Source organism: Tarenaya hassleriana, unplaced genomic scaffold (genome assembly GCF_000463585.1).
Source record: "Tarenaya hassleriana unplaced genomic scaffold, ASM46358v1 Cleome41, whole genome shotgun sequence".
Lineage (NCBI taxonomy): Eukaryota > Viridiplantae > Streptophyta > Magnoliopsida > Brassicales > Cleomaceae > Tarenaya > Tarenaya hassleriana.
The window spans coordinates 374879-390721 of record NW_010966933.1 but is presented as its reverse complement, the minus strand read 5'-3'; the positions used below and the strand labels follow the sequence as shown (position 1 = coordinate 390721).

The 15843-nt window shown below is 41.8% G+C and overlaps 5 protein-coding genes and 1 pseudogene across 7 annotated transcripts in view; 5 read left to right on the top strand and 1 right to left on the bottom strand.

Moving 5' to 3' along the window:
• The window catches only part of LOC104824773, a 12832-nt gene extending 12294 nt beyond the window's left edge, over positions 1 to 538 (top strand). For all 3 annotated transcript variants that reach the window (XM_010556936.2, XM_010556935.2, XM_010556937.2), the window contains 2 exons: positions 1 to 162; positions 268 to 538. In XM_010556936.2, coding sequence (XP_010555238.1) covers positions 1 to 162; positions 268 to 350 — 245 coding nt within the window. In that variant the 3' untranslated portion in view covers positions 351 to 538. The remainder of the gene's footprint in view (positions 163 to 267) is intronic.
• Positions 539 to 3236: 2698 nt separating this feature from the next.
• Positions 3237 to 4177, top strand: LOC104824772 (cold shock domain-containing protein 4-like). The gene is given in 2 exon segments (XM_010556933.2): positions 3237 to 3562; positions 3565 to 4177. Coding segments are annotated over 2 exon segments (492 nt in total). The 5' UTR covers positions 3237 to 3345; the 3' UTR covers positions 3840 to 4177.
• Positions 4178 to 4990: 813 nt separating this feature from the next.
• Positions 4991 to 6906, top strand: LOC104824771 (thaumatin-like protein 1b). The gene is made up of 3 exons (XM_010556932.2): positions 4991 to 5191; positions 5432 to 6101; positions 6476 to 6906. Exons 1-3 carry the CDS (start codon positions 5122 to 5124, stop codon positions 6762 to 6764), a joined length of 1029 nt encoding a protein of 342 aa, XP_010555234.1. The 5' UTR covers positions 4991 to 5121; the 3' UTR covers positions 6765 to 6906.
• Positions 6907 to 7541: 635 nt separating this feature from the next.
• LOC104824770 (CTL-like protein DDB_G0288717) lies at positions 7542 to 10144 on the top strand. Its single transcript, XM_010556931.1, has 3 exons — positions 7542 to 8775; positions 9049 to 9394; positions 9681 to 10144. Exons 1-3 carry the CDS (start codon positions 7715 to 7717, stop codon positions 9942 to 9944), a joined length of 1671 nt encoding a protein of 556 aa, XP_010555233.1. The 5' UTR covers positions 7542 to 7714; the 3' UTR covers positions 9945 to 10144.
• Positions 10145 to 10253: 109 nt separating this feature from the next.
• Positions 10254 to 12440, top strand: LOC104824947 (annotated as a pseudogene).
• A 1313-nt stretch (positions 12441 to 13753) lies between these two features.
• LOC104824768 (transcription repressor MYB4-like) lies at positions 13754 to 14978 on the bottom strand. Its single transcript, XM_010556930.2, has 2 exons — positions 14461 to 14978; positions 13754 to 14378 (listed from the first exon to the last, which is right to left on the bottom strand). The coding sequence occupies exons 1-2, from the start codon at positions 14721 to 14723 to the stop codon at positions 13790 to 13792; spliced, it is 852 nt and encodes a 283-aa protein (XP_010555232.1). The 5' UTR covers positions 14724 to 14978; the 3' UTR covers positions 13754 to 13789.
• Positions 14979 to 15843: the final 865 nt, after the last annotated feature.

The window sequence follows — 15843 nt, the reverse complement described above, 5'->3', positions numbered from 1 at the left end:
GGAAAGAGGTTCCAGTCGAAGTGAAAGAGCTATGTCTTTCCCTGCTCCAAACAACGGAGATGGCATTGTACTTGGAGCTGTGTGTGGTGCAAATTTGCAAGATACGTCCTGTTTTAGGTCGAGTGGATAACTTCTCCCAAGAGTTCAAAAAGCTTATGAAAGGTATACCCTCCTTATCCCTTTCCTTCCTCGTTTTTCTTTTCCTTTTTTAAAAATTTGTTCAAGTAGCCATAAAGTTGATGTATTTGTTCTGTTGTTGTGGTTCAGCTGTAGAGACGCATGCCTACTTGGAACCAACAATGGATTCCCTGAAACAAGTAACTTCGTTTGTTTATCCCTCATCGTATTGAGCCGTTTCTTTTTCTTGATTTGTTTCTAATCCCCAGATAGGATGTAGCTTTAGTTGCAACAGTATGTATGTGTTGTGTTTTTAAGAAATGGAATTCTCCATGAGTCATTGATATATCGTTTTCATATACTCTGTAATTATGGATCTCTCTCTCATGGTTTCACATGTTATTGTTATTTTTTTTTTTTTTCACTTTAGAAATGGGTTTTGTTATTGGTCACAACATATATTTATTTCCTCTGGGACAAGGAAATCAGTCTTTGCAAATCTGGGCCGTCTATTATCTAACTGCTGCGTGTTCATACTACATTTTCAACCGTACGATCATAAAACTCGTGTACCCCTATATAGAGTACCTCTCCTGCTTTAAAAAATCCATAGCCAACGCCGACGGCAATCATGGCGCCGGCAGTACCTTCAGCATGGGGAAAGCCCGGCACTTGGGCCCTCGACGCCGAGGAACACGAGGCCGAGCTCCATCACCGACCGCTGCCTTTGAACCAAAGCTCCACCTCCGATGACTCCGCCGAGTTTCCCAACTTCTCCGCCGCCACTGCCACGAAGACCAAGAAGAAGAAGGCTAAGACCTTTTCTCTCGCCGAATTCTCCTCCTATGGCTCTCGCAAGAGAATTATATTCCCCCGGGGGGGGAGTTGGGGGGAGATGGAACACGCGGATGGTTGGTGCTTTAAAAGCTGCCGAACAGATTCAGATCATATTTTGCTTATTTATTTGCTACTTGCTGGGCCATCATGGCAGCTTCATTCATCTTACAATGGGCCTGGGCCTGGGCCTGGGCCTGGGCCTGAGTTGGTACCAATTTAATCATGACATATTCGTTGACATTGGGGCTTTATCATGATTAGATACCCATTAATTCATTACATATTGGTTGACATTGGGCATGGACCTCATTATACAACACATTCGTTGACTTTTTATGTATATGCGTTGTCTTGTTGACCTCATTGCAATGTAGACGTCAAGAGGAGCATGAATAATTGCGTGTGTAAAAAATGCATCATAACGAGGAAACCGACGTCGTTTGGTTTGTTGAACCAAAAGTCACCACACCTCTCTCTCTCTGTGTCAGCCTGATTACTGTTTCCATTCTGTGTAATCATTTCTTCCCATATTCCTTTGATTTTATACATCTTTTTCTTTTTTAAATCCTGCTAGTATTTATTTTGATATATATATATATATTGCATTAAATTTCTAAAATGAATATATGTTCTGAATTCCAATCCTGCATGAAAAGAGAAATGTAGCAATTAATGTGATTTTACTGAGAAAGAAAAAGACTAAAAAAGAGACGTCGAAATGTCCCATCCACCTCACTTCTTTGACCGGTCTCATTGGCATTTGACTGCAATTTCAAAATGCAAAAATGAAAATAATATATATATATACATATTGTGTATACACACACACACGTACGAGAATAAAAACATAAAACAAACGACACGCAGTTTGCGTTCCCGAAATGTGGGGCCAGTTAGGATACCTGCCAACCTGGGTCAACTCATAGTGTTGACCGCTCCAGTCCAGACATTAAATGTCAAATTAAAGTTCTTGCATTCCCCAAAGTACCCTTCTCTCCATTAGATATTTTCGGTTTCTGCGAGCTCGAAAAAACACATTTGTTTCTTTAAAAAAAAAATATTTTCTGTCAAGATAAAAATATGACAGATGATTTCAATTCCAACCTTCGAGGTCGGACGGCCGTAATGGACATAGTGTTATTCCAACCGTATACACTTTTTTTTTATTATCTAAATATGTGATCCATATGAATATGAATATAAATATAGTTGGATACAAAATCAGTTCGGATCGTTTTGGATTCGGCTCGTTTGACTCAGATAATTTTGGGCTAAGTTCGTTAGGCCAGAAAAATCTCGGCTCAAATCGCTCGCCAGAAAAATCTCGGCTCAGATCGCTCGCCAGTTTTTCAATCTGAACGAACCGACTTGTTAAGTCAGAGATATATAATATTTTTTATTTATATTTATTCTAAATTTAACTATAAATTTAAATAAATACATAAAAAAATTAGTAAAACTCCAATATCATTTAATATTTTCAATTACCACCATCATAATAATTAAAATATTTATAATATCATATGAATGATATGAAAAAAAAAGAATATAAAATTATATTAGAGTTTTTTTATAAAAAATTAATTTATTTTTTAAATAAAAATCAGTTCGTTGAACAACTCGCTAGTTCACCGAGCCAGGCTTATTGAACACGTATTCAATGAATCTGGCTCGTTAGACTCATTTTTTAATAAGCTGAAAAAATCACAGCTCAGATCGCTCGTTTTCTAGTGAGCCACGAACCAGCTCGCGAGCCGGGCTCGTTTTGATACCCCTACATATTACATAATTTATATTATTTTTATCAAACGATTACCAAAATATAATAAATTAATATAATCACTATAAATTTAACGTTATGATCAATAAAATTAGCATATGATCAAAACATATTTTTGATCACATACATCATGTAATCACAACTGAATAAAGATACGTGTTAAAATCAAAATATTAAAAAAATATTTTTGATATATTACGTGTTCAATATTTTCACAATTATTTTCTTTTTCTATTTTAATTTCTTTTTAGAATTTAATTAATATTTTTATTTGGATAGAAGCGTTTAAAAAATGAACAAGATAACTTTTGTAGTCCATGTATAATAGAAAACGAAAAAAAATCGAACAAAATCTTATTAAAAAATTATGAATTGTTATAGACAGTGTCATTATTTTCGGTTGGCTTTTTCCTCGATAAAATTAGTTATAATAATTAATAAAATAAATATCCAAATAATAGAGGAGTGCAACGTGGCACGCATACCCTTTCCACACCTCTTCTGCGCGTATAAACAGCGCTTGCCTCTCTTCGTGAAGGGCAGAGAGGGAGAGAGAGAGATCTCATCGGTAAATTTCGAAGAGAGAGGGAGGGATCGGAGAGGTGTTCAGAATGAGCGGTGGAGACCGGCGGAGAGGGACGGTGAAGTGGTTCGACACCCAGAAGGGTTTCGGTTTCATCACCCCTGACGACGGTGGCGACGATCTCTTCGTTCATCAGTCTTCCATCAGATCGGAGGGATTCCGAAGCCTGGCTGCAGACGAGGTGGTCGAGTTCGAGGTCGAGATCGACAACAACAATCGCCCCAAGGCCGTCGACGTCTCAGCAGCCGTGGTCCTCCAGGCGGCAGCGGCGGTTACGGAGGTGGCGGAGGCCGAGGAGGCGGACGCGGGTACGGCGGCAGAGGAGGCCGAGGCAGCGGTGGCGACGGCGGGTGCTTCAAATGCGGTGAGGCCGGCCACATGGCGAGGGACTGCAGCCAGGGCGGGGATGGCTACGGCGGTTACGGGGGCGGAGGCAGGTACGGAGGCGGTGGGGGCGGGAGCTGTTACAGCTGCGGAGAGTCGGGGCATTTCGCCAGGGATTGCCCAGGCGGCGGCCGTTGAAAGGGGCATGACCCGTCATTTGAAGGTGTTTCGTTAGCTGCTTTGTGTGTTTTCATTGTAGGAAAACGGGTGTGGGGTTATGGTTGCTTGTGGAGAAGAGTAAGAAGCTTTTTCAGTCTTTCATGGGGATTTTCTGGTGTACGTAGAGAGCTGTCGCTCGGTTTCACGTCTTCATTCGCTGCCTTCTCTTTCAGTTAAAGCTAGTGCTCTGTTTCAAGTGTTCATACACATGGATCAGCATCACATATATACATACATATGTATGTATAGCTTCATGTTTCAAGTGAATCTAAAAAGAACAACCCAAGTCATAATTCAAACGGAATATTACTGTTCTTGCCGTTGGCGTTCGGATGTTTTTACTCTATACCGGTTAATATCAATATCCATTTTGTTTTGTTTTTTCAAAAGAAATTTTCACATATGCATTTATAATTAATATTATCCAGAATTTTATTTAGAAAAAAAAATGAAAATCTACAACCCAAAAGTCTTGGTAATGGGCCTCCATAGGCCCATTTATGCCGAAATCGGAAATTGACACAGCCACACGCTCGAGGTTAGGCAAATGATTTCATCCATAACTCGTACTGGTTTCAGCAGACGTCCGTTTTCTTGGCAGTTACCGCCGTTAGTCAATCAGCTAAACCGTCTCGTCTGGTCCTCGTTGGGGATTCGTCTACTGTGCATGAGGATGCCGATAAAGGTGAATCCTCACTCCCCTCAAAAGAGGGAGCCTTAACGAGAAGAATCCTCTGTTGTTAGCCATACCCTTATCTGCGGTGGATCTATCATCTTACGGCTGTATCCGCTCCACGTGGCGAAGCAGTTGAAATTTGGGTCCAGTAAATTTGTCTCATCATCAGAGATCTGTATTCTTTTTTTAAATATCCGTATCCATCCATAAAGTTTCCGACTCTCCCTGCATGAATTCATATGGTGGGTCCAATTTTTTTATATGGGCCGAGTTTAAGGCCCAATATGAGGGTCCGCTCGTGCGGAAAATAATGACAGTGAAATTGAAGCCATTCGGGCATTCCCTGTTACAGATCGAAGGACGACTCCTCCTGATATTTTTTTCTCCTGCGGAGACAACTTTGTCCGTATTTCCAGAAACGATGGGACCAATTAATTTTATATTTTTAAAAATTAGAAAAGTTAATGGCTTCAGGGTTCACACTGGACTCAGCCTCTCTCTCTCTCTCTCTCTCCCCCTCTCTCAATCTCAAGATCAAAGCTCTGGACTTTTGTAGGGAGCATAGAGGTAGAAGAAGGCGGAAAAATGGGGTTTTCTCCTCGTAGCTCTCTCTCTCTTCCACTGAGCTTCGTTCTCCTGTTCTTAGCTTCCAGAGGTATAAAGAAAATTTTACCGAAACCCTTCTTATATCTCACTGCTTTAGCTCTGTTTCTCCTTTGGGTTCTGAGATTTCAGTTCTTTTCCCACTCTGTCTTCGAGTTTAGGAAGAAAGTCACCTACTTTGCTTTTATACTCTAATGGGTATTCTTGAAAATCTCCCATTTTTTTAGGGTTTATCTTTCGTATTTTCGTTAGAATGTCAGTTTCACTTGTCGCTGATCTATTGTCGTTTTAGGTTCGCTTGGCTCGACGTTCACGTTCGTCAACCGCTGTGGCTCCTCCGTCTGGCCGGGCATTCTGGCTAATGCGGGCTCACCTGCGCTCGCCACCACCGGCTTTGAGCTCCCCAAGGACACGACACGCTCCCTCCAAGCCCCGACCGGTTGGTCCGGCCGGTTCTGGGCCCGTACCGGATGCGACTTCGACCGCTCTGGTTCCGGCTCGTGTGCGACCGGAGACTGTGGCTCCGGTCAGGTCGAATGCAACGGTCTCGGCGCTGCGCCGCCCGTGACCCTGGCGGAGTTCACGCTCGGCTCCGGAGGCAATGACTTCTACGACGTTAGCCTCGTCGACGGCTATAATCTCCCGATGGTGGTCGAAGTCTCCGGTGGTTCCGGCGAGTGCGCCGCCACAGGATGCACAACCGACATCAACCGGCAGTGCCCGGCGGAGCTACGCGTCGGGGACGGCAACGCGTGCAAGAGCGCGTGCGAGGCCTTCAGAAGCCCCGAGTACTGTTGCAACGGGGCGTACGCCACGCCTGCCACGTGTCGGCCGTCTGTGTACTCGGAGATGTTCAAAGCGGCGTGTCCTCGTTCGTACAGCTACGCCTACGACGACGCCACCAGCACTTTCACTTGCTCCGGCGGAGACTACACCGTCACGTTTTGCCCTTCCTCCCCCAGGTAAAAGGCTTTGGATTCTTTCCAATTTTATTATCATTTATTATTTATTTGTATATTTACTTTGAAACAAAATCCGAACTTATAATTGATTTTTGGCATATCCCCTTTGAACGTTAGAAAATGAGTATTTGCTTCGTTGTAAAAGCTGAAGTTCGTCGCTTCTTTTCATGTCCCCGTTTGTAAAGGGCGAAAGACTCTATTTGCTCATCATTATTTTATGTATCTCTATTCTCTCCTTTATTTTATTGACGAATAAACGTGTTTTTAGGGTCAAAAAACGACAGTATGATGTTTTAAAAGTTGAAAAAAACCCAAACTTTTGTTATATGCTTTGAAACCTAACCAAATCGTGTATGGTTTGGTGTCACCAACAGCCAGAAATCGGCAAGTTACTCGGCGCCGGTGACAGGCTCGTCCGCTGCCTCACAAGGGTCGGATCCTGTGCCCGGATCCGAAATGGGGTACTCGGGTCAGGGATTTGGATACGGGTATCAAGGAACCGGGTCGGAGTCGGGTCAGACCATGCTGCAGGAGCAGGACGGCTCGTGGTTGGCTGGTCTCGCCATGGGTGGCTCACCAAGAGCGACGGGCTCTCCTCCGGTGGCGACGCTGCTCTCCGCATTTACCGTTATGCCCCTGCTGTATGGGTTTATTTACTTGTAGCCCTTTGGTCTCGTACGCTTGTCTATTTCCTCCGTCTTTTGGGTCTTTTCATTTGTCCGAAAATGTTGGGCCCCTTCTGTAAGTGTTTTTTAAAAATGTTTTCTTCGATTTGCCCAAAACGATTAGGTGCATTTTGATAGAATTGGAACTTGAGGGGTTATATTGGGTCAAATACAAACAAGTGGGGTCAGAAATTGAAAGGTGCGAAAATTGTGAATGATGCCGCTGAGCCTTCGGTGCCTTTTTCAGCGGTTCATGTTGAGGGACAGACGCTCACGTGAAATCTACTCTCGAGTCGAGCCTACGCACGCAACAGGCGCAAACGAGAATGAGTTTCATGTGGTGACTAAATAACGTCGGCCCAATATTGCACATTTTGCTAATATTGGGCCTTGAAGTCAAATTTATTTGGGCTTTTGTTGAAGCCCATCTTGGAGTTTGCTACAAAAGGAAAGTGCTTGCTCATGCCATTCCTCCATGTCAAATTAAATATTCAACGACATACCCCTTTACTATAATAATAATAATGGTAGGATAACTTGTACGATAATTATCTCATAATTTGACCCTCAAAATTCATTCAATATTTTCCAATTAAAGTATTAAGATGATATTATCTATATAGTACAAATACGATATATTTTGGGGGGGGGGGGAATGGTGGAATTCATACAAATAAATTCTATTAGGTTGGTATATCGCATAATACAGTAGATGTCCAAATAGCTATATTTGGAAGTTAATTATAATTTAATTTAGCTAAGGTTCTTCGATCATCTTCGCACCGCCGCTTCGACGGTCGTCGCTACTGTTCCCACCACAACAAAACGATAAATTAAAAGAAAAAAGGAAAAGGATCAGCTTGGTCACCGTCCTCCATCCGTCCGTCTTCTTCACTGTACTCTATCTGTCTCTCTGCACAAGATCAGAGCTTTCTCTGTCCAAGGACCATGGCGGCCGCTGACAGCGACCCCGACAAACCTGTCTCCTTACACGACGACTCTTCCTCGTCGTCTCACCCTCTTCTCTCGAAACCCTCTTCATCGGCAATCGATTCCCCAGGTCGACCTGATCTGGAACCCGACCCTACCCAGTTCCTTCAGATCTCCTACAATTTCGGCCCCAGACCTTTCAAGGACATTCCCTTTCTAGTTCTCTTCGACCTTCTCGTCCTTTCCACCTTTGGTTTCGGTATCTTCTCCATTTTCCACAGGAATACCGAGTACGGTAACGTATCCTCGTACACATATGATTTCAGCTCTACATCCTGCGTAAAAAATTCCACCTTGACGGCTTCCTTTGACGGGTTCTGGGTTTCGAGTATCCAGTCGGGTCGAAACTCTTCCTCGGATGCGGACTTCGAGAAGGATTTAATCTGGACCCTTGCTGTGACTCTGATTTTGAGCGTGCCCTTTTGTTTTCTGGTGCTGCTTTTGCTTAAGCACTACACTAAGCAGATAGTGTATGCTTGTTTACCGTTCTTTGTTGTATTACCAATCTTTTTCAATGTCTACTGGTTCGTCGCTTGTACTGTTAGCTCTTCTTGCAGCGATGCGCTTCCTCTAGGCTACAGAATTATCGTTCTCGTGTTTATTTTCTTAATCATCGGGATCATCGTCTGGATTTTCATAGCGAATTGGCACAGAATTGAGCTGACCATCCAAATAATAGGGGTTGCTTCTGATGCCCTGTCCAAGAACCTGGGTCTCTTTCTCGTGTTGCCGTTGTTGACTCTCGGGTTGGCTGTGTACTATGCGCCCATCGTCGTGTTCATGGTGTTTGCGAGGTTCAACGGGAAAGTTGTGCCAAAGGAATCAAACGGTGAATATTACTGTGTTTGGAAGGAAGACGGTTGGGTTGCAGCATATTACGCCCTGGCCATTATTACTATGCTTTGGTCTCTGGCTGTGATGGTGGAAATTCAGGTTTATGTGATAAGTGGAACAATTGCTCAGTGGTACTTCTCCAAGGAGGACTCAACCCCTAAAAAATGCATCCGTAGCTCTTTGAGGTGAATTTCAATTCCCCCAGCTATCTTTGTAGACTAAGATTATTCCTCTGTGTCTGTTTTCTCTTAAATTTTGCTTCTTTATACCTACCGTTCATCATATCCAGACAAAGTAGCTCGTTCTTGATTATTTGGCTGCTCTCCAGTCCTTGTTCTTTGTCCTTTTGTGTAAATTTAGATTGAAAGGGTCAAGATTCATTTCATTTCCAGTGTCTGTTGTGGTTTTGTTTAGACATATCACATATGTGACTCTTTATCATGTCTCCATCTCTGCAGGAATGTGTTTGGTCCGTCCTTTGGCACAGTATGTCTATCGGGGCTTCTCATATGTATAGTTCGGGTGGTTAGAGCCATTGCAGACAATGCGAGGCAAGAGAATCCGCAAGGAATAGTCAACACGGTTCTCCAATGCTGTGCAAATGCCTTGGTTGCAGCTGTGGATTATCTCAACAAGTTCACCGTCAACTTTGCTGCAATAACGGGCGGAGCCTACTGCACATCAGCGAAAATGACTTACGAACTTCTGAGACGCAATCTCCTTTCTGCTGTCTTTGTGGAGACCGTTTCTACGCGTTTGCTGGCTGGAATCATCTTCGTTCTTTCGTCCGTTTATGCAGTCGCTGTAAGTAACTCCTCTGATTCTCAGCATGATATGTTTAGTCAGTCAATGATCATTGCAGAGATTTTCGGTTTCAACTTTCCTGAACTTCCAGAATCACTTAGCCAACCTGCCCATCATGATGCCTTATGACATATTGCTCACGAGATCTCTGTTATACCTTAAAAAACTCAGAATTCAAGCCCATTTGATATCCTGTCTTACTTGATACATGTTCCTGGAATTGTTCTCTTGGCCTTATCATTTCATCATCCTGTTGTGATTGGGTTGTTGGGATTGTGGAAAACAGACATGGGGGATCCTGAAGGGAGTGAGCGATCTTGGCGTTGATTCATACATAGTGGCTGTCCTGGCGTGGGTCTTACTGATTGTGATTCTGGGTTTCTTCGTGCACGTCCTGGATAACGTTATAGACACAATTTACGTGTGTTACGCCATTGACCGCGACAAAGGTGACGTCTGTAAGCAGGAAGTTCACGAGGTTTATGTTCATTTGCCCATCAGCCGAAGCGCCAGCTCCGGTTTTGTCCCTCAACCATCTCTCAACGTGTAGTTTAGGAAATAGAGTCATCAGTCTCTCCACTTGTTGTATCCTCTTCCATTCTGCCTTTCTTTTTTTGGTCGCTTTGCCATTCGTTGCTTGTCTCTGTAAATTCCTTATGCCCCCCTGAATCTGGAGATGACTCTTTGTAGAGATATGGGGTTTCACCTTTAATAAAACTGTGAAAAATCAAAGCTTTTTCTGGAGAAGAAGGACCAAGTGTAGGACACGGAGAGGTTAAATGGAAACGAAAGCTAAATGTCAGGGGCTACTGAGTAAATTAAAGAAAAAATGTATACGGCCTATATAAACACACTGTGAATGCAGAATGCTGGAGCAGGATTCTGCACGTATTCCCTGCGACTGTTCGAAGGTTCTCTTCTTTGTTGCAGCAAGATGGTTCTCGAGGCAAGTCATCGAACAAGCTCAGATTCTGATTTGAATGTTTCGGCATCTTCCTTTGTTTTTATGTTCAATGTGAATCCTTTAGTATGTTTAATGCTTCTCTTGGTATCTTCTTTCAGGCAACTATGATATGCATCGATAACTCCGACTGGATGCGGAATGGAGACTATTCTCTGTCTAGATTGCAGGCTCAGATGGAAGCTGTTAATCTACTCTGTGGAGCTAAAACGCGGGTGAATTTGTTGATCGTTTTGGCTGAATATGATTAGGCTTTCTGATTTGTGGTGTCGGGATTTGATCTATGGAATTGCAGTCGAACCCAGAGAATACGGTCGGTATTTTGACAATGGCTGGGAAGGGAGTTAGGGTTTTGGCTACCCCAACCTCTGATCTTGGCTAAATTTTTGGCTTATATTATGCATGGTATGTCCCTGCGAGAACCGACTGGATGTTTTTAAAGCATTTCGGCTTACAACCGACTGGAGGCTCTTGTTGCAACTGTTAACCATAATGACTGCAGCCACGTTGTTCACGTTCCACCTGGTGCTAATGCTCTTTCAGATGTCCTTCTCAGGTACCTCATCATGCTTTGTAGTTTCTATATGGGACACCTTAAGCTTTAGAGTATGATGGCAATTACATATTATTTTGAAGTTTAAACAACTAAGAAATCGAGTTCGAAATTCATACACATGCAAGTGCTGAATTTGCGATGCACCCGTTTTCACCGGAGATTTCCCTACTATCTATATCTCGCACCAACAGACGCTTAAGGCAAATAGACGAAGGTGGATATGCTTACAGTGCCGCAGAAACGGCGGCGGCAGCCGTGGGGTTATTTGACTTTGATGTGGATCCAAATATTGATCCAGAGCTGGCTCTCGCTCTAAGAGTGTCCATGGAAGAGGAGAGAGCAAGGCAAGAAGGCATCTGAGGAAGCAGCTCGGAAGGACAAAGGAGAGGGCTCGTCTTCTGTACCACATGATACAGTGGCTAGGACTACTGAGACAAATGCTGAACCAGCGGTGGGTTGGCTGTTCATTATAGGCGCACTGTTATGTCCTATTTAATGATCTAACTTTCGTTTACTGACATTGCTGGAGACATTGGTTTTATGCCTGTTTTTTTTACCCATTGAGCATGTCTCAGGAGGAGGATAAAGCGCTGCCGGAACAGGCATTTGCTATGTGTGTAGGTGAGGTTAACATGTCAGAAGCGACTGATGAAGATGAGGGCTTGGCTTTAGGTAAGTGCAATTGGGTGATGCCACTTAGGAACTCTATATTAATCCTGCATTTAGGGTGTTATAAGTAATGCACAGTCAACGATACGCATTCCATCCCTGTTCTGATGGGCAACAAGAGAACTTTGGCCTGGAGTCCTAGTTGCAGCGTTATGGGTTTTGTCCCTACAGTTGCCTTGCCTTTGGGTATAGCCAGAAGCCCACAGAGGAAACGTTTGGGACTCTTTAGTGATATACCTAAGATCAAGGTCAATGGCATTGCTCAAAACTCATAAAGCCAAAGTATCTCTGAGTTTTTAACTTGTCTTCTCATTCTCTGTGTAGCTCTGCAAATGTCGATGCAAGGCTCTAGCGGGCCTGCAGGCACAGGCGGCATCCTTGGTGATCAGGCTTTCATATCGTCGGTCCTCTCATCTGTAAGTTGATTGAGGGGTTTCTAAGCAATTCAGAACAAGTGCAAGGTTTTTTTTTGGGTAACCGGATGTCATGGGTCGAGGTACATACTAATCTCGTAGACGGAAGCAAAACATGTGATTAGAATTTACGTTCTTCTCTCCAACTTGAGGCTCAAACTCGGGGCGAGACACACGCTTTGCGCCCCCTTTTCAACGGTTGAACTGTCCAAATTGGATAACAAGTGCAAGGTTATTGTAATGGCAGGGTTCAAATTTCTACAGCTTCCTGAGGATGACAAGTGATGTTGGCTTTTGTGGGCATAAATCCGGTTCAGGCCCCATCCCTCTCCTGATCCCTTCAAAACATGGAACATTATTGACATTGTTAGTTACAAAATTTTAATTATATGATTAGACCATGTCAACAAATAAAGTGCAAACGTGGAAGGCCCCACCATTGTGTGACCGAGGATACTTAATTATATCAATCCCATATGTCACCATCATACACACACTTAATTACCATGCTAACCAAATTATTATTTAATCGGAATCATTTTGTAGCATTTCTGAAAAAGGGTCAAATTTTCCATTTTGTTTATCTAACATAATATTTTATGTAATAATATACACACGCACAAAATCGAACCGTTTTTAGAGTGACGTATCAAATCGAACGATTTAATAATTAAAATAGAGAGGCTAATAATTGGTCTTTTTAAAACTTGATATTTCTTTCAAAATATCTAACAGAAGCTTCTATTGCATCCACCTAACACCTTTGAAAAAGCCTTTTAAATAAATTAAAATTTAAAAAACTTTTATAGAAAGGGCAATGGGCAGGTGGTGGTGTGGTGTCTGCCTCTTGTCTTTTCTTCATTTCACTTGCTCGTGCTCCTTATTTCTTGCCCTTCTCCTTATCCTCCCCTCTCTCTCTCTCTCTCTCTCTTGTTTTTTTCTTCTTTTTCTAATGTCATATCCCAAAAATAAAAGATGTCCCCACTAAAACTCAAAAAAAAAAAAAATTATCCAAGCTTAGCATGTGTTTTGTAGGGAATATGCATAGATATAATCAAACGGGCATTAATTAGTGTAATCTATCCAAGCGGTTGGTAACCGATTTAAATGTATGCATGTATGTATGTATGCATATATGTATGTATGTATATATGTGTATGTGTGTATGTATGTATGTGTGTATGTATGGGGTGGATGCAAGTGGAGAAAAGATGAAGAAGGTTGGTAGGTTGGTAGGGAGATGGGTGAGGATGAGAAATAAATTGAGTTTGGTAGAGAAAAGGGTCCATTTGGTTGTTTGATTTGATGTCTGCATTTATTCATCTTTTCCTCCTCACACATCTTATCCCTCCTCCTCAATTATCAAACTATATTATATATATATATATATATATGTGATCAATTATGTAGGTTCGGTGTGGTATATGAATTTATTATTATGATTTTTTTTATAATGATATAATCGTTGCCATAAAACAATTTATGATATCTATCCATCCGCTACTATAATCAAACAGGCGTAGATTTATGTGGAAGAAATATCTTGCATGGAATCTTTGAAATGGTCAGCATCAAACTAAAAACAAAACACACTAGGAAATAAGTTATAAACGAATTTTAATTTGGAAAATGTGTATAAAATTCTTCATATTTTTTTTATACGAAGCTTAAATACCGCATTTTTATACTCAAAACTATACAATTATATTGTGCAATCTCATTCACTAATTACAAAAAGAAAAGGAAAAAAAAAAGAGAGATCACATCTACATCGTAATCATTTCATTTCCAAAGCCCTAAATTCCAAAAATACTATTTCTATTATCTGCGATACCTAAAAAATCATAACCGGGGCCAACCATGACATCACTGCTGCTGCTGGAGATGACTCCGACTACGTCGCATCTCATTTCTCCGCAGCCGCACTCCGTTCCGTTTGTTACACCCAAGCTGCAAGCGAAACAGCGCGTCGTTCTCCTCTCATTTCCTCCATTCGCTGAGCCTTGATGATGAGCATGGTCGGGAAGACTAATCCTCAGCTCGAGGTTTAAGTCTGGGAAATTTTCTTCGACTGGGCACTCATTTTTCTCCTCTTTGCACACGACCATTAACCCCTTTGTGTTTTCCTCTTGCTTTTCCGGGAATGTGAAATTTTCCTGGGAAATTTCGGCCTTTGGAGGAGAAGGAGAAGTGAAGGAGATAAGGGTATTATTGTTAGCAGAATCTAGGGTTGGTTTGGAATCTTGAGAAGCTGAGTCGTGGAGAGGTCTGTGGGTGGTCGGATCAATGCCTCTGCTTAGGAGCTTTCTTCTTATGTGAGTGTTCCAATAGTTCTTTATCTCGTTATCAGTTCTTCCGGGCAATCTCCCAGCGATGAGCGACCATCTGTTCAACACAAGCAAAAGGGTATATAGATTTGTGGACGATGAACCCTAATAATGGAGGAGAATGGAAAAAAGGAAGAGACTTGTTGCCGAGGAGGCTGTGGAGCTTGATGATGAGTTCGTCTTCTTCGCCGGAGAAGTTGCCTCTCTTGAGGTCGGGACGGAGGTAATTGATCCAACGGAGACGGCAGCTTTTGCCGCAGCGGAGGAGGCCGGCGGCTTTGGGAAGGGAACGCCAGCAGCCCTCGCCGTGAGCTTTGATGTACGCAATAAGGCGGTCGTCTTCTTCCTTGGTCCAAGCCCCTTTGTTGGTGTGCTCCTTCTCACAGCACGGTGACCTTCCCATTTTCTTTTTTACTTGTCCTAAATTAATGTCTTAAAGGGCATACATGCATATAAAAGCGACTTGGTGTATAGATATAGATATATATAATGTTTTGACTTGGAGAGAGAGAGAGAGAGAGAAACTATCACCTACTCAATAATTGCTTCTAGATGATGATGCATGGGGAGAGAAGATGAGATGGAGAGTTGGTGTGAAGGTTTTGGACTTGGAAGGGAGTGTGTGTGTATCTATATGTATGGTGGCCTTTCCTTTCCTTTTTTTTTTCTGTAAATCATTGCGAGTGATATCTTGACATGCCATGCCATTATATCCATTTGTCTACATGCACATATTTTTCCATGCAGCCCATCTTCACTGTGATGATAATGATAATGATGATGATAATGATAATGATGATGATGATGATGATGATGATGATGATGATGACAATAATAATATTTTTTATAATGATTAATAATAATAATATTTGTTTTATAATGATTAATAATAATAATAATAATAATAATAATAATAATAATAATAATAATAATAATAATAATAATAATAATAATAATAATAATAATAATAATAATAATAATAAAAGGCAGTTAGGTGTAAATTTATGGAGTGATATTTGTACATGTGTTGTGTAGGTGAACTAAAGTCCGCGAGTTCTCTCTTTAATCTTTATCAAATCGACTGCCTTAATTATAAGTGGCAATCTGTAAACCAATTTTGATCATTGGAGTATTTGATAACCAATATTAATTAAGAAAACACTCTACCCGTTGTAAAACATGGATGCACTAGTCATCTAAACTTGGATATAGTCTAGTGGTAAGAGAACATGCAAATCATGTTTTTATACTAGATTCAAATCCATACGTGTGGAGAGACATTCACTTAGACTTCCCGATTCTCTGGGAGATATAGTTGGACCAAATGGACGGTGAACTTTCGGATTATAAAAAAAACATGCAGTGGACGTATGTATTCTCCCCAAAGTTATGTACCTTATAATATCTTAGATGTGAATGTAAAATAGAGAACTAAAGACATTTATAGCAACCATTATCCGTTAAACAAATAGGACCATGCATATATATATACACACACACAGTATTATAGTGTATATGTGTGT

What these genes read in the sequence shown, in the direction of transcription:
- LOC104824771 (XM_010556932.2), top strand. Translation starts at nt 5,122, where the DNA reads ATGGGGTTTTCTCCTCGTAGCTCTCTCTCTCTTCCACTGAGCTTCGTT. An exon ending in CCTGTTCTTAGCTTCCAGAG is followed by an intron (nt 5,192 to 5,431) that starts GTATAAAGAAAA and finishes TTGTCGTTTTAG; the next exon opens with GTTCGCTTGGCTCGACGTTC. An exon ending in TTTTGCCCTTCCTCCCCCAG is followed by an intron (nt 6,102 to 6,475) that starts GTAAAAGGCTTT and finishes TGTCACCAACAG; the next exon opens with CCAGAAATCGGCAAGTTACT.
- LOC104824768 (XM_010556930.2), bottom strand. Translation starts at nt 14,723, where the DNA reads ATGGGAAGGTCACCGTGCTGTGAGAAGGAGCACACCAACAAAGGGGCT. An exon ending in CACAGCCTCCTCGGCAACAA is followed by an intron (nt 14,379 to 14,460) that starts GTCTCTTCCTTT and finishes TGTGTTGAACAG; the next exon opens with ATGGTCGCTCATCGCTGGGA.
- LOC104824770 (XM_010556931.1), top strand. Translation starts at nt 7,715, where the DNA reads ATGGCGGCCGCTGACAGCGACCCCGACAAACCTGTCTCCTTACACGAC. An exon ending in TGCATCCGTAGCTCTTTGAG is followed by an intron (nt 8,776 to 9,048) that starts GTGAATTTCAAT and finishes CCATCTCTGCAG; the next exon opens with GAATGTGTTTGGTCCGTCCT. An exon ending in CGTCCGTTTATGCAGTCGCT is followed by an intron (nt 9,395 to 9,680) that starts GTAAGTAACTCC and finishes TGTGGAAAACAG; the next exon opens with ACATGGGGGATCCTGAAGGG.